Source organism: Taudactylus pleione, unplaced genomic scaffold (assembly GCF_031769625.1).
Source record: "Taudactylus pleione unplaced genomic scaffold, aTauple2 ptg000857l, whole genome shotgun sequence".
Classification (NCBI taxonomy): Eukaryota; Metazoa; Chordata; class Amphibia; order Anura; family Myobatrachidae; genus Taudactylus; species Taudactylus pleione.
Genome location: NW_028285259.1, coordinates 143809 through 165000, shown reverse-complemented (window position 1 = coordinate 165000; position 21192 = coordinate 143809). Strand labels below are relative to the sequence as shown.

General features: G+C 50.3%; 1 protein-coding gene across 1 annotated transcript in view; it reads left to right on the top strand.

Moving 5' to 3' along the window:
• MTFP1 (mitochondrial fission process 1) overlaps nt 1–21192 on the top strand; it is a 36130-nt gene that overhangs the window by 2311 nt on the left and 12627 nt on the right. Inside the window, exon 2 of the mRNA XM_088458838.1 lies at nt 20825–20952. Within this exon, the coding sequence (XP_088314964.1) occupies nt 20825–20952 (128 nt within the window). The remainder of the gene's footprint in view (nt 1–20824; nt 20953–21192) is intronic.

Sequence of the window (21192 nt, the reverse complement as noted above, 5' to 3'; positions counted from 1 at the left end):
AGATTATTATATATACAGTATTTCTACTTCAGGGTCCATAGGGTATCCACAGGATACCTTGGGGTATAGGTGTGACGTCAGTCGCAGGGCACCAAAGAGTTAAGCTTTCAGCCTCCCAGGATGCACTAGGTCCCCCTCCTATACCCCGCCCCCGGGCCAAGGCACCTCAGTTTAGTTTGGTGCCCGGCCGAAGTCGGGTGCACCTGTTGGAGTGGGGGCTAGAAGAGCCCCTGAAGCTTTTTCTTCATGCAGCTGTGGCTGCACATCTGGATGAACAGCATGGACAGTCAGTCCTGACGTCCATGCTGTCTTCCCTACACCCCGCCGGTACCAGAACGCCGGTACTGATCCGGGGATGCTGGTGGGCGTCTGGGGTCACAGCTAGCGGTGACCCCAGATGTTCCGGACCATGGCCGGATTCAAGGGGGACAGAGGTAAGCAGCGGGGTTCCGCGGTGGGTCCCCGCTGATCACATGGTCCTAAGTCCCCAGGCAGGGGGCTCCCTGGGGACTGGCTGCAGCGTGGAGCCAGGCGACCAACCTGCGCTTCCACTACCCCCTGGGACAGCGGACCGCAGCAGAGCGGTAGTGCTGCGGCGTCCCAGGGGTTAAATGCATGCCAGGGGAGCGCGCCTTCCCTGTCTCACAGCCGGCGCCTCCCCCGCTGCACACAGCCCTCTCTGCACTGTGCTGACTGGTCCTGTGTCAGCGCTCCTCCCCCAGGCCAGCTTCTCTCTGCTCCTCGGCGGCCATCTTCTCTGCAACGCATGGTGAACGCTGCTGGAAGTCTGGAAGGAAGCATCGTGGTCTGGGTCCCCCCGCATACCTCTCCTCCGCTGTGGCTCAGGTCTGTGTATGCAGCGCTGTGTCCTACCAGGCCCTGTGTCTGTGTAGTTGAGTGATCAGCGCTGTTAGTGCAGGAATTGTTATTTCTCTGCATTGTATGTGACTGTGCTAGCGCTGCCTGTAACTTTTCTTCTCTAAACTGTCAGCTTTATTACTGTCCCTGTTCTTTCTGCTAAAGCCCTTGCGGTGCGGTGCTGCAGGGTGGTCTCTCGCCTATTTAATACTTAATTGGTGAGAGAGGTCACATACGTGGTGCCATCATGTCTGAAAGTGATTTTCCCCTCCGGCTACAGTGTACCACGTGCAAAGTACCGTTAGCGGAGGGGGAGGGTAGCGCGGAGGGCCTTTGCCGGCAGTGTTTGTCCATGGCGCGGCCTATTACGGTTACAGCACCGGTACAGGAGCCGCCCTGGGCTTGTTTCGCTCAGGCGCTAACAGCTTTAGTGGGCCAGTTAGCTCCGCAGCCCGCGTTTACTCCGATGGGTTTGTCCCAGCAGTCTGTGGTGTCGTCACCCATGCAGGGGTTCCCACGACAATTGGTGGTACCCCACAGTCTCCCTATTTCCCCGCTCCCGGGTTCTCAGGAGCCAGCGTGGGTTAACTCCCTGACGAGTTCTGTACAGCACTTGTCGGATGTGTTGCAAGGGGAGTCTGTGATGCGGCCTCATAAAAGGCCGGTGGCGTCTCTGTCCGCTCCTTATGAGGATGACGAAGGGACGTCTGATGATGGGGAGATTCTGGATCCTTACGATCAGGAACCTTTCCATACTAAGGACGCTGATGCTAAGTCCAAAGTATATATTCCTGGACTTATTCGGGCGGTCCGCACAGCCTTGGTGATTGAGGACGAAGTTCCCCCAGCGGCTAAATCTAATTATGCCTTTTTCAAAGATGTGAAGGGCGATGCCACAGTCTTTCCTCTTTCGGGTCAGTTGGTGGACCATTTAGAGGAGGCGTGGAAACAACCTGGCAAAAGATACCAGCCGCAGAGACGCCTGGCGGTGGCTTATCCGTTCGCGGATAATTATTTTGCTAAGTGTGAATCCCCTCCACAGGTGGATTCTCACGTGACCCGTCTTGTCCGTAGTGCCACATTGCCGATGCCATCCATGTCCTCCCTTAAGGATGCTACGGACCGCAAGGTAGAAATCTGCCTGAAGTCTGCTTATTCCCTTGCAGGGGGGGCAGCACGGCCGGCTATGGCCATTTGCTGGGTTGCCAGAGCGATGGAGCGCTGGGCGGATTCATTAGAGGCTTCTTTTGAATCCGACTGTCCGGCCGAACAGGCGGAGTTGATTGGCAATCTCCGTGATTCGGCCACCTACATCAACGAGGCGGCTCTAGACATTAGTACTCTGGTGTCTAGAATTTCTTCAGCAGCGGTAGCTGCTCGTCGCACCTTGTGGCTGCGATCCTGGAAGGCGGACGCAGATCCAAGAAAGGTCTGGAAGCGTTGCCGTTTACCGGAGAAGTTCTCTTCGGTCCGGATCTGGATAAGATTGTGGCCACGCTGGCGGCAGCTAAATCTGCTTGTCTCCCGTCGGCCGCTGCTCCTTCTGGTTCTGGACCATCGTCCTTTCGGTCATCTAGGGCCCAGGGCAGGCCCAAACCACAGTCGTTTCCTCGACAGGCTGGCCCTAAGAAATCGGTCAAGCCCCGGAAACAGGCATGGAGTACCAGACGTCCGGCCCCCAAGCCAGATGACAAGCCTGCGGCCTGACGGTCCGGGTCTCCCCTTGGGGGATCCCAGGGTGGGAGGCCGCCTGCTGCAGTTCTCCCGGTGTTGGTCGTTCACTACGACAGACACTTGGGTTCTGGAGGTGGTCTCTCACGGGTACGCCCTCTCCTTCCGGCACAGACCCCCGGCTCGATTCTTCACCACGGGTCTACCATCAGACCGGAACAAGGCTACGGAGCTGCGGAAGGTATTGCACACTATGCTCCAGGCTGGAGTTATAGTGCCTGTTCCATTCTCCCAGAGGGGCCAGGGTTTCTATTCAAATTTTTTTTTGGTACAGAAACCCAATGGGTCATATCGTCCGATTCTCAACCTCAAAGCACTCAACAAGTCTTTGCGGGTCCCGAAGTTTCGGATGGAGACCCTACGGTCCATCATTCTGGCGCTGGAACCTGGGGACTACATGGTGTCATTGAACTTACAGGACGCTATGGCGGTCATGGCGGCTTCTCTGCGGCTGCAAGGAGTCCGCATGTTGCCGTACTTGGACGACCTGTTATTGGTGGCAGGATCTCCAGAGCTCCTGTTACACCACTTGGACCTGACCATTGCACTGCTGCAATGGCACGGCTGGCTAATCAACTGGCAGAAGTCCACTCTAATCCCGTCTCGGAGGATTCTGCATCTTGGAGCCTTATTGGACTCGGGACAGCAAAGGATCTTCGTGACGGAGGACAAGATCTCTGCTTTACAGTCAAGGGTGCGCAGTTGTCTGCACAGCCGCCGGGTGTCCTTACACTCGGCGATGAGGTTACTGGGCTCCATGGTGTCGGTGTTCGACATGGTGGAATACGCCCAGTTTCACTCCAGACCTCTGCAGCACCTGATCCTGTCCAAGTGGAACGGGCTGCCTCAGTCTCTGAAGTTCCAGACGATTGTGCTCACCCCGGAGGTTCGCCTGTCCCTTGCGTGGTGGTTAAAGACGACCCACCTCAACAAGGGACGTCCGTTCTGGGTTCCAAATTGGGTCCTGTTGACAACGGACGCCAGTCTTCGGGGCTGGGGAGCAGTTTCGGGTCCACACTTGTTCCAGGGCAGGTGGACACCGACAGAAGCGGAGCTTCCAATAAATATCTTGGAACTCCGTGCGGTCTTCAATGCTCTCCTGCAGGCACAGCGGTTTCTCCAGGGTCACCCGGTGCAGGTCCAGTCGGACAATGCTACCACCGTGGCCTACATAAACAGGCAAGGAGGAACTCGCAGTCGGGCGGCTCTCGTAGAGGTCTCTCGGATCCTGGTTTGGGCGGAGCGCAATCTTCCGGCCATATCAGCGGTCTTCATCCCGGGAGTGCTAAATTGGGAGGCAGACTTTCTAAGTCGCCAGGACGTTCATCCAGGGGAATGGTCCCTGCACCCGGACGTTTTTCAACTACTGGTGGACAGGTGGGGTCTTCCAGAAATCGACCTCATGGCGTCCCGGCACAACAACAAGTTGCCGGTGTACGGGTCTCGCACAAGAGACGAAGGGGCGTCTCTGGTGGATGCTCTGTCCGTCCGGTGGACGTTCAGGTTCGCATACCTGTTCCCTCCGGTCTCCCTTCTTCCACGGGTAATCCGGAAATTCAAACAGGAAGGAGGGACGCTCCTGTTGATAGCTCCCGCTTGGCCCAGACGGCACTGGTTCTCAGACCTTCAGGGTCTGTCCGTGGACAGTCCTCTGCGGTTGCCGCTACGACCGGACCTTCTGTCTCAGGGTCCTTGTCTTCACCCGGACCTGACTCGGCTGTCTTTGGCGGCGTGGCTGTTGAGACGGCCATGCTGAGGTCCTGGGGGTTTTCCAGCTCTGTGGTGCGTACCATGTTACGAGCTCGGAAACAGTCTTCCGCGAGGATATACCATCGCGTGTGGCATATGTTCTTCCAGTGGTGTCGACCGAGAGGTTATGCACCGCGGGAGTTTCGTCTGTCTCGGATTCTCGCCTTCCTGCAAGCGGGACTAGATCATGGGCTTCGCCTTGCTTCTTTGAAGGTACAGGTTTCGGCCCTATCTGTCTGGTTTCACCGTAGGATTGCTACAATCCCGGATGTGCGCACCTTTATGCAAGGTGTTCTCCGTATTCAGCCGCCCTTTGTTCCACCTGTGGCGCCTTGGGATTTGGCTGTGGTCCTGAGGGCTCTCCAAGGACCGCCGTTTGAACCACTGGGCTCAGTGGATATTAAATGGCTAACAGCTAAGACTGTTTTCCTTCTGGCCGTTGCTTCAGCCAGACGTGTTTCTGAGTTAGGGGCTCTTTCTTGTAGACCCCCTTTCTTGGTTTTTCATGGGAACAGGGCAGTGCTCCGCACTCGGCCCAAGTTTCTTCCCAAAGTTGTTTCCCAGTTTCATGTTAACGAGGAAATAGTTGTTCCGGCCTTTAACTCACCGGGTCTTTCCGTGGGTGAGGCCTCTTTGGATGTTGTGCGGGCCTTAAGGACTTATGTTGACCGCACTTCTTTGTTTAGGAAGTCGGACGCTTTGTTGTCCTCTATGGCTTCTGTAAAAAGGGTTGGCCTGCTTCAAAGCAAACTTTGGCAGCCTGGATCCGTATGGCTATTTCTGAAGCTTATCTTCATGAAGGCCTACCGGTCCCTCCTTCTCTGAAGGCTCATTCCACTAGGTCTGTGGGTCCTTCGTGGGCAGCTCGACGTGGTGCCTCGGCAGTTCAGATCTGCAAGGCTGCTACGTGGTCTTCTGTCCATACCTTCGTGAGGTATTACTGGTTTGACACCTTCGCCTCTCAGGATGCTTCCTTCGGGCGGCGGATTCTCCTTTCTGCACAGGAGCGTCCCCACCCTTAAAGGATACTGCTTTGGGACATCCCCAAGGTATCCTGTGGATACCCTATGGACCCTGAAGTAGAAAATATGAGATATGGTAAGAACTTACCCTTGTTATCTCTATTTCTACGAAGTCCATAGGGTTCCACAGGACTCCCGCCCTGTCGCACCTGTGCTGCAGATGGGCTTTGCTCTGGTCACCGGTTTTCCGTCTCCCTCTGGTGAGAATGTGATTCTTGTATGTGTCCAGATCTTTGTTCTCTCTCTTCCTTCTCCTCCTCCGGCCTATGGCTTGGTAACTAACTGAGGTGCCTTGGCCCGGGGGCGGGGTATAGGAGGGGGACCTAGTGCATCCTGGGAGGCTGAAAGCTTAACTCTTTGGTGCCCTGCGACTGACGTCACACCTATACCCCAAGGTATCCTGTGGAACCCTATGGACTTCGTAGAAATAGAGATAACAAGGGTAAGTTCTTACCATATCTCATATTATCCCCTTCCCCCAGCACACATTGATGTGTGAGTCAGACAAATACTTGCATCAGCCATCAGAACATCGAGAGTGGAAGACAGTGAGTGCCTCACCTGGCCAACATCATTTACTAAAAACTAACCACCCCGGAGGGAGTTAAAGGGAAAGCGAGCACAGGGACACTGAGGGGGGAGTTACAGTGATACAGAGGGTGGGGGATATGTGTGTGTGTATATGTATGTATGTGTGTGTATGTATATATATATATATATATATATATCACACACACACACACACACACACACACACACCCCCCCCCCCCCCCCCCCCCCTCTCTCTACACCTATATATTACCAAGCAGACTAAATAATAAAATGATATATACACTTGTATTTTCAGGGTCTTTCTAGCTGTGATGGTACTACAAGTCCCAGCACATCCAGTTGACCGTGTGCTGGGACTTGTAGTCTCATCACAGCTGGACAGACAGTCAGTGACCTGGTTGCACATACTAACTTATAGGACACCTGCTTCTTACCTTTCCAAGCAAGTAGAGCTTGAGCAGGTTATGCTGTTACAGTGCAGCTGCCGTAGGGTCCAGGATCACTGTGGTCAGACCGGACTGGACCACTGGGAATGGGAGCTGAGGAGGCGCCCTGCCCCTGGCTACATCCGCAATCGCGACCCGGTCCTGATTGGCTTCGGCGGGTCGGTGACTTTCCCGCTGTCCAGTCCCCACACTTCTAAGGTGTGGTCTTGTGCACAAACGGACCACCCCTTTACTACTTCCACATATACACCGCTACGCGCTGCACCCGCATTGGTTGCCTGGCTCCATACACTCTGCCCCCGCTCTCCTGGCTAACGGCATGCATGCATGCATGAAGTGCATGTTAGCCGGAGCAATTAACAGCTTCCTGTTTGCATCCAGGAAGCAGGCAGTCGGCACATACAAACACAGCCTGCCTGAGCTCCTTGGATGGATCAGCGGGCAGGTCAGCTGCGTGGATGGATCAGCGGGCAGGGGGGGTTTCTATGTACTTGGAAATACCCCCTGCGTGCGCGGGTGCCTTCCATCTGTCACAATCCGTGCAGTTTCTCTTTCCTACCAGTAGTGTCGCTGCCTGCTCTGGTGCTTCTAGAAAATCGGGTCTGTATCTTAGCAGTTTGTTGCATCATCTGAGTGTGCTATAAACTCCAGAGCAGAGAGCGACACACTAGACGAGACAGAGGAACTGCAAGGGTTGTGACAGGTGCAGGGTACTAGAATGAAGACTATTATTGATACAATGTCATACTGTAGTCTGTAATAATGATTATTAGAGTATCTGTACTTACTTTTTATTGTATTTCTCTTCTATGAAGCAAAATAAAAATATTTAAAATAAATATTTCATTGGATCTTTGTGCTTAATGTAATTTTAATATGTACAGTTTGGGGTTTGGCAAATTTGTGATATAAATATTAGCAAGTAATTGCAGAAACTGGCAGCACAGTGGTGCAATGGTTAGCATTACTACCTCACTGCACTAGGGTCATGGGTTTGAGTCCAATTAAATCCCTATCAGTGTTGAGTTTTCATGTTCTCCAGGATGTTTGCATGTTGATATGTTTATGCTTTCAGACAAAAGCTAACCCTAGTGTGTATGTCAGTACATAATATGGTTGGTAATATAGATAGTTTGCTCCACTGGTTCAGACTAACTATTCTCTGTAAAAAAACGCTGCATAAAGTGTGTACTAAGTAAAAAAATAAACTATTTATAAAATCTGAGTTATTTTTGTTTAACCTCCATCAGCTTTGATTTTTTTCGTTCTAACTTTAGAACTTGACAAGATAAGCAAGTTAGTTTTTAGAGATTGCATACATTCCTCTGTGGACACTCATAGATATACTAGACACACCTTTCATAAACATAACGTGGACTTTGAACAATGCACAGGTGTAAGTTTACAGGTGCTACATGTTCATCTCACTGCAAGTACAGCACCATTCTATTACTAGTGTGTTGCCAGCACCAGAAAACCGATTTATAAGTGACGTTATAGAGCCACTGTATATTATTAGTCCCTGCCATTAAATCTCATAGGATTCAATTGCTTGAGAGAAGGTGATGTGACTTTTCAGCAGTTTACTTTGTAATGTTAGAGGTGATTTCTGTTTATGAAGTCTACTGATGGGACAGTTTGCAAAAAATATTTAAGAAAGACACATTAAACCTGGCTAGTGGCCTTCTAATGGAAATGATATCCCGAAAGTCAGAAGGCGGCTGTCAATAGACTGAAAGTGGCATCTGGATGCCTACAGTCCCTACCTACAGGGGAACAGTAAGTAGTGTTCCCCTGCCCTATTCACCCCCTAACCCTCCTTTACTGTACCCTAACCCTCCCGTAAGTGCCTAAACCTAACCCCCCCCCCCCCCCCTTAGGCCCCAATTTACTATTACTTTTGCAATGCGATTAGGGCATGACATTACCACGTATGATCGCATTGCAAAATGCGATCATAGTGGCCGCATGTATCATCCGGGATATGCAGGGACACGGGCTCTGAATGGAGTCGGTCCCTGCGATGTCTCCGGAGAGCCTGAGGACTGCACATGCACAGCCGTCATAGCCGGGGAGGGTTCCGGCGGATCCCTCTGCTGGCTAATTATGTGCGGTGTAGGCCATAGGCTACAGCGGCTAATGCCATCTTCAGATGGCGTTAACTGAGGGGGCCAAAATAGGGAATGCATCGCATTATGAATATTGGTAAATTTGGCAGCATCTCATCCCCCATCGAAACCTATAGGGGATGCGGCTGCCGTTGGGAATGGAGGGATCACGGCAGGTATCGGAGATACCTGCTGCGGTCCCTCCTTAATACATACTGGGGACACTTAACCCATTTTCGGGGATTTACCTGAAATATTATTTTGGGGGATTATGCTTCAAATATACTTTGATAAATGGGCCCCTTAGTGCCTAACCTTGACCTCTCCACAGTGGTGTCTAACCCTCCTCCCCACCATCCCCCACTATCTGGAGCCTAACACTAACTTTCCCCAGGGTGCCTAAAACCACCGATTCCTGCGGCTACCACCTAACCGGCCCCGCTATAGTTACGATCGGGATTCCTGCATCGGCATCTCCAGCCATGTCGGGATTCCAGCGCCGGTATTCAAACGCTGATCAGGATTTCGGCAGCCGTCATCCCCTTATAACTTTGGTCCAGAGCTTAGTACCTTCCATAACAGCTTTTCTCTGGTAATGGAATTCTATTCTACACAATAGCCTCGATACAAAAATGGTGCGACTCACTCATCAGGACATTGCTGTGACTAAAGTTGAAATAAACGGAAACGTTGACAAGAATTAAGGTGTTTCCCAGCTGATGTCATGGCTGTATGAACAAGTCCTGTGAGTGCCGCGACTATCTGTGAGACATTATCCTATACTGAGGGCACCCAGGCAATTACATGACATTTGGGGAAGAGTGTCGGCTATGATGTACAATATACAGTGTGTGTATATATACACGCACACACACCACTAGAATTGTTTGTATTATTTTTGTGTTTGGCTATACAACAACATTTGGCCAGAGTTCCTTGAAGTGAGTATTTCTCAGTGCTATTGCTGTGCTTTGCAACAGTGACCAGTGGTCTGATATGAACACCCCTTAACTGTTGGCCAGCAGTCCAAGCACTGTCAGACTGCCACTCTTACAGAGTTTATTATAATTATCTTTAATTTATATGGTATTACACAGTCTTGCAGCCTGCATAAGCACAAAACTACACAATTCAATGTGGGATGTAGTCAAAAGGTCGACAATGATGACACCACAATGTCAACATTGTTAAAATGCTCCTACCTGCCATTGACACCGACCAATGTGTTGACATTCTCAGAATGTTGACACCTGAAATGTAGAGATGGTAAGAATGTTGACATTAAGGTTAGGCAGCTAGCGTGACGGTTAGGGGAGAAATACACCACAGCCGGTGGATCTGAGAGATCACCTGGAAGTCAGTTACATGACTGCCAGGAGCCTGAAGACAACGCTGCAGCAGTCAGGAGCAGGTAAGTCATCGCTGGGCCATCAGGGTCAGTATGTCAACATTTCATCACTGTCTACATCAGGCGTGGGGAACTTTCTGCAGAGGGCCATTTTGATATATAATTATTTGGGGGCCCGGTGCAGGCCACGCATCCTCTGTGTGATATCTTACGGGGGCGGGGCCAAAAGCCCTGGTGATTACAGCAATGCCCGTAGCATCCGGAGGATACTCAGGGGAGCTGTAAGGGCAGCGGTGCAACTTTCTGAAGCGTCCCAAGGACTCTCCAGGCGGTACTGCTGCATAGAGTCTGGCTGCATTGTAGACACCCTGCTAGCCAGACGATGCTAGCAGAAAAAAAAGCTCAGAGGGCCAAACCAAATGATTCCAGGGGCCTTATACGGCCCCCGGGCAGGAGGTTCCCCATCCCTGGTCTACATGATAAATGTCAACATGGCCAGCGACGACATTATGACTGTCTGACATATCATAACCCACCCATTTATTACTTTACAGTGCTTAGATCACAATTACATAGAAAATACATCTATAGATCCCAAAACATTTCCTTGCCATTCAGCACTTAATCCTTTAATTTATTTTATGGGCTTTATGATTAGAGGTCGCCCCCCCCCTTCTATTTACTGTCCCCCTTTTCTTTTGTCCTCTTTTCTCTCCATTTCCCTTCCTTTTCTCTAACACTCTCTCTCCTAGACGGCTGCACACCGTCGCTGCGAGACTATTTTCTTGCTCTCATAATTTCTTAAAAATGGATCACTATATTGTTTGCTATATCCCAGATTTCGATATAATATATATATTTATATATAAATCACAGGGGCTCTGCACTCACCATAATAACTAACAATAATAATAATAAACAGTGGGGTTTTGGTTCATGAATTGATCAATGCATTTAAGCTTGCAGCCCCCATCACGGGACCCCACTTTACTGCAAGTCCCTACTCTATTGCTCAGAATTATAACATGGACATAGCCATCACATTAGTGTTAAACTCCATGTTATAATTCTGAGCAATAGAGTAGGGACTTGCAGTAAAGTGGGGTCCTGTGACGGGGGCTGCAAGCTTAAATGCATTGATCAATTCATGTACCAAAACCCCACTGTTTATTATGTTTATTATTGTTAGTTATTATAGTGAGTGCAGAGCCCCTGTGATTTCTATTTAAACAATGTCACATACTATGTTACACCCCAAATATAGGAATGGTGAGTGCCGTTGATTAATGCTTTTTATATATATATATATATATATATATATATATATTTATTTGTGATAGAAGCACTGGAGAAGTCTGGGATGGCATATATGTGTGTCCCAGATTCCTATCATATGTGTTTTAAAAACCCCAGGAAAAATCTGTTATGCCAAACAGACCAGAAGTGTCGGCTTTTGGTAAAAGCCGGATAATGGGTCCTAGGGGTGTGGATGTGAGAAGAGAAGGGAGGGCTCCATCCACAAACCATTTTAGGTGTTGGGCCTTTCAGTCTGAGAGCAGGCTGATTAGCAGGAGCACCTGGAAGTGACTCAGATAAGCTGTGTTAGGTTTTGGTTGAGTGTCTCACATACCCTGGGGAGAACAGACACTGAGGTTTGTTCAGAGACACTGTGATATTTGAAAGTGCTGTATTTGTGGTAAGGCAGTAGGCCCTGCCACTTGTAGAGGGGGAATAACCTGTCTAATTAGTGCCCAGACGGGCTAGGATTTATTTTTATGTTTTGTTTATTTAGTGCTTTATATTGCACAATAAAAACTGGTTCTGACCAGCTTGCACGAGAACCCTGGACTGGTGTGCCGTTTCCTGGCTGCTGTGTGTAAGGAGGTGTCCATCTACCCCAGCAGAGGGACCCCTATCCCGACTATATCACAAAATATACATGGATATAGATAGATAGTATGTGACTTGAGTCAAAAAATATGAAAAGTACCAGTTCTACAGATAACAGATGGATGCTTTCATAAATCATAAACCACAGTAAGGTTATTGATAAAAAAATGTAAATAAAATCAAGTGCATTATAATAAAATAAGCAATAATCGCATAAGAGTTTCCAATATGTAGTCAACATATGTATCTGCTCCTGTGAACCATTAAACTGGACCTAGGACTAACTCCTCTGTGTTACAGAAATGGATTAAACTTGAAAGCAACACTTCTTTACCATATGGTAGGTTGACAGTCACCTGTACAGTCCTTAGTATCCAAGACGCAAATCTTTAGGCTGTAAAAGAAGTCCACATGGAATAATTCCGTGTTGCAGATCATACAGGGGAGGAAAAAAGTCCAATTGTAAGGTCCATTAAGTTACAGGAGTCCAGAATAACCTCAATGCGTTTCACTGGGCAAAAGGGCACCCAGCTTCTTCATGTCTGTTGCATTTTTATTGTGACTTGCTCAATAAAACATGCTAAAAAAGAAAAGAAAATGCATACACAGGCAGGTGCATAAATATTGGGACATTGACAGAATTTTCATATTTTGGCCTCTATTCACAACCACAATGGCTTTGAAATGAAACAAACAAGATGTGCTTTAACTGCAGACTTTCAGATTTAATTTGAGGGTAATTACATCCAAATCAGGTGAACGGTGTAGGAATTACAACAGTTTCTATATGTGCCTCCCACTTTTTAAGGGGCCAAAAGTAATGGGACAAACTAAACAATCCTAAATCTAACTCACTTTTTAATACTTTGTTGCAAATCCTTTGCAGGCAATTACAGCCTGAAGTCTGGAACGTATAGACATCACCAGACGCTGGGTTTCATCCCTGGTGATGCTCTGCCAGGCCTCTACTGCAAATTTCAGTTCCTGCTTGTTCTTGGGGAATTTTCCCTTCAGCTTTGTCTTCATCAAATGAAATGCATGCTCAATCGGATTCAGGTCAGGGGATTGACTTGGCCATTGCATAACATTCCACTTTTTAGCCTTAAAAAACTCTTTGGTTGCTTTTGCAGTATGCTTCAGGTCATTGTCCATCTGCACTGTGAAGCGCCGTCCAATGAGTTCTGAAGCATTTGACTGAATATGAGCATATAATATTGCCCAAAACACTTCAGAATTCATTCTGCTGCTTTTGTCAGCAGTCACATCATCAATAAATACAAGGGAACCAGTTCCATTGGCAGCCATACATGCCCACACAATGACACTACCACCACATGCTTCACTGATGAGGTGGTATGTTTTGGATCATGAGCAGTTCCTTTCCTTCTCCATACTCTTCTCTTCCCATCACTCTGGTACAAGTTGATCTTTGTCTCATCTGTCCATAGGATGTTGTTCCAGAACTGTAATGGCTTTTTTAGATGTTGTTTGGCAAACTCTAATCTGGTCTTCCTGTTTTTGAGGCTCACCATTGGTTTACATCTTGTGGTGAACCCTCTATAGTCACTCTTGTGAAGTCTTCTCTTGATTGTTGACTTTGACACATATACCCCTACCTCCGGAGAGTGTTCTTGATTTGGCCAACTGTTGTGAAGGGGTTTTTCTTCACCAGGGAAATAATTCATCTGTCATCCACCACAGTTGTTTTCCGTGGTCTTCCGGGTCTTTTGGTGTTGCTGAGCTCTCCGGTGCGTTCTTTCTTTTTAAGAATGTTCCAAACAGTTGATTTGGCCACACCTAATGTTTTTGATATCTGTCTGATGGGTTGGGTTTGTTTTGTTTTTTTCAGCCTAATGATGGCTTGCTTCACTGATAGTGACAGCTCTTTGGATGTCATATTGAGAGTCAACAGCAACTGATTGCAAATGCAAATGTCACACCTAGAATCAACTTCAGACCTTTTACCTGCTTAATTGATAATGAAATAACGAGGGAATAGCCCACACCTGTCCATGAAATAGCTTTTGAATTGATAGTCCCATTACTTTTGGCCCCTTAAAAAGTGGGAGGCACATATAGAAACCGTTGTAATTCCTACACCGTTCACCTGATTTGGATGTAATCACCCTCAAATTAAATCTGAAAGTCTGCAGTTAAAGCACATCTTGTTTGTTTCATTTCAAAGCCATTGTGGTGGTGAATAGAGGCCAAAATATGAAAATTCTGTCAATGTCCCAATATTTATGCACCTGACTGTATAGAGGTGGACCGAGGAGGATGATGGGAAGCAATATAGGAGTGCAGAGGCTGGGATTAGGAGCATGGGTGGTAGACTTCAATGAAGAAATGCTTGAAGGTTGGAGGCAAGTCTGATTGGGAGTGTGTTACCTTGAAGGCAAGAGTAAGGTGAGGAGGTAATCGTCAGAGCAAATTGGGGGCGGTGTAACTGGCAGGTAGGCGCGTAGTAGTGGAGGTCATTGTAGGCAAGATGAAGTTTGAATTTGATTCTGAGTGGCATAGGGAGGCGTGGGCTGACTGGCAGAGGAGAGTACCAGTGATAGAATGACAAGACAGAAAAATAAAAGGGGCTAGGCAGGAGATCGGAAAGAGCGGAGTAGATTACAGTAGTCAAATCAGGAGATGGTGAGAGGCTGATTAATAGTTTCAGTAGCAGCCAGCGTGAGAAAGGGATGGATCTCATTTTTAAACGACAAAGATCATTTCATTTTCGATACCACCACTTCTAAATTTCTACTTCAGGGTCCATAGGGTATCCACAGGATACCTTGGGGGTATAGGTGTGACGTCAGTCGCAGGGCACCAAAGAGTTAAGCTTTCAGCCTCCCAGGATGCACTAGGTCCCCCTCCTATACCCCGCCCCCGAGCCAAGGCACCTCAGTTTAGTTTGGTGCCCGGCCGGAGTCGGGTGCACCTGTTGGAGTGGGGGCTAGAAGAGCCCCTGAAGCTTATTCTTCATGCAGCTGTGGCTGCACAACTGGATGAACAGCATGGACAGTCAGTCCTGACGTCCATGCTGTCTTCCCTACACCCCGCCGGTACCAGAACGCCGGTACTGATCCGGGGATGCTGGTGGGCGTCTGGGGTCACAGCTAGCGGTGACCCCAGATGCTCCGGACCATGGCCGGATTCAAGGGGGACAGAGGTAAGCAGCGGGGTCCCGCGGTGGGTCCCCGCTGATCACATGGTCCTAAGTCCCCAGGCAGGGGGCTCCCTGGGGACTGGCTGCAGCGTGGAGCCAGGCGACCAACCTGCGCTTCCACTACCCCCTGGGACAGCGGACCGCAGCAGAGCGGTAGCGCTGCGGCGTCCCAGGGGTTAAATGCATGCCAGGGGAGCGCGCCTTCCCTGTCTCACAGCCGGCGCCTCCCCCGCTGCACACAGCCCTCTCTGCATGCTGCCGACTGGTCCTGTGGCAGCGCTCCTCCCCCAGGCCAGCCTCCTCTCTGCTCCTCGGCGGCCATCTTCTCCAGAACGCATGGTGAACGCTGCTGGAAGCGCTGGAAGGAAGCATCGTGGTCTGGGTCCCCCCGCATACCTCTCCTCCGCTGTGGTCAGGTCTGTGTATGCAGCGCTGTGTCCTACCAGGCCCTGTGTCTGTGTAGTTGAGTGATCAGCGCTGTTAGTGCAGGAATTGTTATTTTTCTGCATTGTATGTGACTGTGCTAGCGCTGCTGCCTGTAATCTTTTCTTCTCTAAACTGTCAGCTTTATTACTGTCCCTGTTCTTTCTGCTAAAGCCCTTGCGGTGCGGTGCTGCAGGGTGGTCTCTCGCCTATTTAATACTTAATTGGTGAGAGAGGTCACATACGTGGTGCCATCATGTCTGAAAGTGATTTTCCCCTCCGGCTACAGTGTACCACGTGCAAAGTACCGTTAGCGGAGGGGGAGGGTAGCGCGGAGGGCCTTTGCCGGCAGTGTTTGTCCTTGGCGCGGCCTATTACGGTTACAGCACCGGTACAGGAGCCGCCCTGGGCTTGTTTCGCTCAGGCGTTAACAGCTTTAGTGGGCCAGTTAGCTCCACAGCCCGCGTTTACTCCGATGGGTTTGTCCCAGCAGTCTGTGGTGTCGTCACCCATGCAGGGGTTCCCACGACAATTGGTGGTACCCCACAGTCTCCCTATTTCCCCGCTCCCGGGTTCTCAGGAGCCAGCGTGGGTTAACTCCCTGACGAGTTCTGTACAGCACTTGTCGGATGTGTTGCAAGGGGAGTCTGTGATGCGGTCTCATAAAAGGCCGGTGGCGTCTCTGTCCGCTCCTTATGAGGATGACGAAGGGACGTCTGATGATGGGGAGATTCTAGATCCTTACGATCAGGAACCTCTCCATACTAAGGACGCTGATGCTAAGTCCAAAGTATATATTCCTGGACTTATTCGGGCGGTCCGCACAGCCTTGGTGATTGAGGACGAAGTTCCCCCAGCGGCTAAATCTAAGTATGCCTTTTTCAAAGATGTGAAGGGCGATGCCACAGTCTTTCCTCTTTCGGGTCAGTTGGTGGACCATTTAGAGGAGGCGTGGAAACAACCTGGCAAAAGATACCAGCCGCAGAGACGCCTGGCGGTGGCTTATCCGTTCGCGGATAATTATTTTGCGAAGTGGGAATCCCCTCCACAGGTGGATTCTCACGTGACCCGTCTTGTCCGTAGTGCCACATTGCCGATGCCATCCATGTCCTCCCTTAAGGATGCTACGGACCGCAAGGTAGAAATCTGCCTGAAGTCTGCTTATTCCCTTGCAGGGGGGGCAGCACGGCCGGCTATGGCCATTTGCTGGGTTGCCAGAGCGATGGAGCGCTGGGCGGATTCATTAGAGGCTTCTTTTGAATCCGACTGTCCGGCCGATCAGGCGGAGTTGATTGGCAATCTCCGTGATTCGGCCACCTACATCAACGAGGCGGCTCTAGACATTAGTACTCTGGTGTCTAGAATTTCTTCAGCAGCGGTAGCTGCTCGTCGCACCTTGTGGCTGCGATCCTGGAAGGCGGACGCAGATTCCAAGAAAGGTCTGGAAGCGTTGCCGTTTACCGGAGAAGTTCTCTTCGGTCCGGATCTGGATAAGATTGTGGCCACGCTGGCGGCAGCCAAATCTGCCTGTCTCCCGTCGGCCGCTGCTCCTTCTGGTTCGGGACCATCGTCCTTTCGGTCATCTAGGGCCCAGGGCAGGCCCAAACCACAGTCGTTTCCTCGACAGGCTGGCCCTAAGAAATCGGTCAAGCCCCGGAAGCAGGCATGGAGTACCAGACGTCCGGCCCCCAAGCCAGATGACAAGCCTGCGGCCTGACGGTCCGGGCCTCCCTTTGGGGGATCCCAGGGTGGGAGGCCGCCTGCTACAGTTCGCCCAGTGTTGGTCGACCACTACGACGGACACTTGGGTTCTGGAGGTGGTTTCCCACGGATACGCCCTCTCCTTCCGGCACAGACCCCCGGCTCGCTTCTTCACCACGGGTCTCCCATCAGACCGGAACAAGGCTACGGAGCTGCGGAAGGTATTGCACACTATGCTCCAGGCTGGAGTTATAGTGCCTGTTCCATTCTCCCAGAGGGGCCAGGGTTTCTATTCAAATCTATTTTTGGTACAGAAACCCAATGGGTCATATCGTCCGATTCTCAACCTCAAAGCACTCAACAAGTCTTTGAGGGTCCCGAAGTTTCGGATGGAGACCCTACGGTCCATCATTCTGGCGCTGGAACCTGGGGACTACTTGGTGTCATTGGACATACAGGACGCTTACCTGCATGTCCCTATTCTTTGGCGCCATCAACAGTTCCTCAGGTGTGCAATCAGCAGCGACCACTTCCAGTTTCGGGCGTTGCCTTTTGGCCTGGCAACAGCACCACGTGTTTTCACCAAGGTGATGGCGGTCATGGCGGCTTCTCTGCGGCTGCAGGGAGTCCGCATGTTGCCGTATTTGGACGACCTGTTATTGGTGGCAGGATCTCCAGAGCTCCTGTTACGCCACTTGGACCTGACCATTGCACTGCTGCAACGGCACGGCTGGCTAATCAACTGGCAGAAGTCCACTCTAATCCCGTCTCGGAGGATTCTGCATCTTGGAGCCTTATTGGACTCGGGACAGCAAAGGATCTTCGTGACGGAGGACAAGATCTCTGCTTTACAGTCAAGGGTGCGCAGTTGTCTGCACAGCCGCCGGGTGTCCTTACACTCGGCGATGAGGTTACTGGGCTCCATGGTGTCGGTGTTCGACATGGTGGAATACGCCCAGTTTCACTCCAGACCTCTGCAGCACCTGATCCTGTCCAAGTGGAACGGGCTGACTCAGTCTCTGAAGTCCCAGACGATTGTGCTCAACCAGGAGGTTCGCCTGTCCCTTACGTGGTGGTTACAGACGACCCACCTCAACAAGGGACGTCCGTTCTGGGTTCCAAATTGGGTCCTGTTGACAACGGACGCCAGTCTTCGGGGCTGGGGAGCAGTTTCGGGTCCACACTTGTTCCAGGGCAGGTGGACGCCGACAGAAGCGGAGCTTCCAATAAATATCTTGGAACTCCGTGCGGTCTTCAATGCTCTCCAGCAGGCACAGCGGTTTCTCCAGGGTCGCCCGGTGCAGGTCCAGTCGGACAACGCTACCACCGTGGCCTACATAAACAGGCAAGGAGGAACTCGCAGTCGGGCGGCTCTCGTAGAGGTCTCTCGGATCCTGGTTTGGGCGGAGCGCAATCTTCCGGCCATATCAGCGGTCTTCATCCCGGGAGTGCTCAATTGGGAGGCGGACTTTCTAAGTCGCCAGGACGTTCATCCGGGGGAATGGTCCCTGCACCCGGACGTTTTTCAACTACTGGTGGACAGGTGGGGTCTTCCAGAAATCGACCTCATGGCGTCCCGGCACAACAATAAGTTGCCGGTGTACGGGTCTCGCACAAGAGACGAAGGGGCGTCTCTGGTGGATGCTCTGTCCGTCCGGTGGACGTTCCGGTTCGCATACCTGTTCCCTCCGGTCTCCCTTCTTCCACGGGTAATCCGGAAATTCAAACAGGAAGGAGGGACGCTCCTGTTGATAGCTCCCGCGTGGCCCAGACGGCACTGGTTCTCAGACCTTCAGGGTCTGTCCGTGGACATTCCTCTGCGGTTGCCGCTACGACCGGACCTTCTGTCTCAGGGTCCTTGCCTTCACCCGGACCTGACTCGGCTGTCTTTGACGGCGTGGCTGTTGAGACGGCCATGCTGAGGTCCCGGGGGTTTTCCAGCTCTGTGGTGCGGACCATGTTACGAGCTCGGAAACCGTCTTCCGCGAGGATATACCATCGCGTGTGGCATACGTTCTTCCAGTGGTGTCGACCGAGAGGTTATGCACCGCGGGAGTTTCGTCTGTCTCGGATTCTCGCCTTCCTGCAAGCGGGACTAGATCATGGGCTTCGCCTTGCTTCTTTGAAGGTACAGGTTTCGGCCCTATCTGTCTGGTTTCACCGTAGGATTGCTACAATCCCGGATGTGCGCACCTTTATGCAGGGTGTTCTCCGCATTCAGCCGCCCTTTGTTCCACCTGTGGCGCCTTGGGATTTGGCTGTGGTCCTGAGGGCTCTCCAAGGACCGCCGTTTGAACCACTGGGCTCAGTGGATCTTAAATGGCTAACAGCTAAGACTGTTTTCCTTCTGGCCATTGCTTCGGCCAGACGTGTTTCTGAGTTAGGGGCTCTTTCTTGTAGACCCCCTTTCTTGGTTTTTTATGGGAACAGGGCAGTGCTCCGCACTCGGCCCGAGTTTCTTCCCAAAGTTGTTTCCCAGTTTCATATTAACGAGGAAATAGTTGTTCCGGCCTTTAACTCACCGGGTCTTTCCGTGGGTGAGGCCTCTTTGGATGTTGTGCGGGCCTTAAGGACTTATGTTGACCGCACTTCTTCGTTTAGGAAGTCGGACGCTTTGTTTGTCCTCTTTGGCTTCCGTAAAAAGGGTTGGCCTGCTTCAAAGCAAACTTTGGCAGCCTGGATCCGTATGGCTATTTCTGAAGCTTATCTTCATGAAGGCCTACCGGTCCCTCCTTCTCTGAAGGCTCATTCCACTAGGTCTGTGGGTCCTTCGTGGGCAGCTCGACGTGGTGCCTCGGCAGTTCAGATCTGCAAGGCTGCTACGTGGTCTTCTGTCCATACCTTCGTGAGGTATTACAGGTTTGACACCTTCGCCTCTCAGGATGCTTCCTTCGGGCGGCGGATTCTCCTTTCTGCACAGGAGCGTCCCCACCCTTAAAGGATACTGCTTTGGGACATCCCCAAGGTATCCTGTGGATACCCTATGGACCCTGAAGTAGAAAATATGAGATATGGTAAGAACTTACCCTTGTTATCTCTATTTCTACGAAGTCCATAGGGTTCCACAGGACTCCCGCCCTGTCGCACCTGTGCTGCAGATGGGCTTTGCTCTGGTCACCGGTTTTCCGTCTCCCTCTGGTGAGAATGTGAATCTTGTATGTGTCCAGATCTTTGTTCTCTCTCTTCCTTCTCCTCCTCCGGCCTATGGCTTGGTAACTAACTGAGGTGCCTTGGCTCGGGGGCGGGGTATAGGAGGGGGACCTAGTGCATCCTGGGAGGCTGAAAGCTTAACTCTTTGGTGCCCTGCGACTGACGTCACACCTATACCCCCAAGGTATCCTGTGGAACCCTATGGACTTCGTAGAAATAGAGATAACAAGGGTAAGTTCTTACCATATCTCATATTTTACCCTTTGTTCGCTATTAGTTCTTGCTTCCTGACTCAGAATTAACTTGGGTTCCTGATTGACAAAGAGTTTATGAACCTGATACCAAGGTTATTAATAGTATATCAGATTAGAATAATGACTCTGCACTATGGGCCCATTTCTATGCAACATTGTGTCCACAGTTTGTATGTAGGCACATTCTATATTGCCTGCAACAGACACATCTATTTGCATGTAAATACCCACAATTCCTTCTGTTGTAACTTGCTTGGGAGCATGTGAGACAGCGTATAAAAAATAACAGACCACGTGATCTATATGATTACTTTGAATGTTGGAAGAGATAAAAGGCATTCCTATATATTATCTCTTTGAATTTGCAGTAGTTAGACTGTTAGAGGGAATATCAGTCATCTATGTGTGTGTTTGTTCTTCTGTATTGTATAGGCTATGCCAACGAGGTTGGGGAGTCATTCCGTGCCTTAATACCTAAAGCTCTTGTATGGGCCACCTATGGAGTAGCTACAGCATATGTAACTGCAGACGCCGCAGATAAAGGTCAGAAAGCATCAGAGGTATGTGTACTCCTGAATTACAAAAATAGATCTTTAAACTTAAGCTTTTTGTACTTTGTAAGTCCATGCTATTGTAGTTATAGGTTTACCACAAAGTCCTTAAAATGCCTCCTGGGATGTAGAGTTCCTAAATAATTGGCACTTAACAGGGTGTGCCCACTTTTTGCCAATCCTTTAGTCTATTGGGGTAATTCAATTGGCAGCGAAAAGTCGGAATCTTCTATAATTTATCGCCTATGA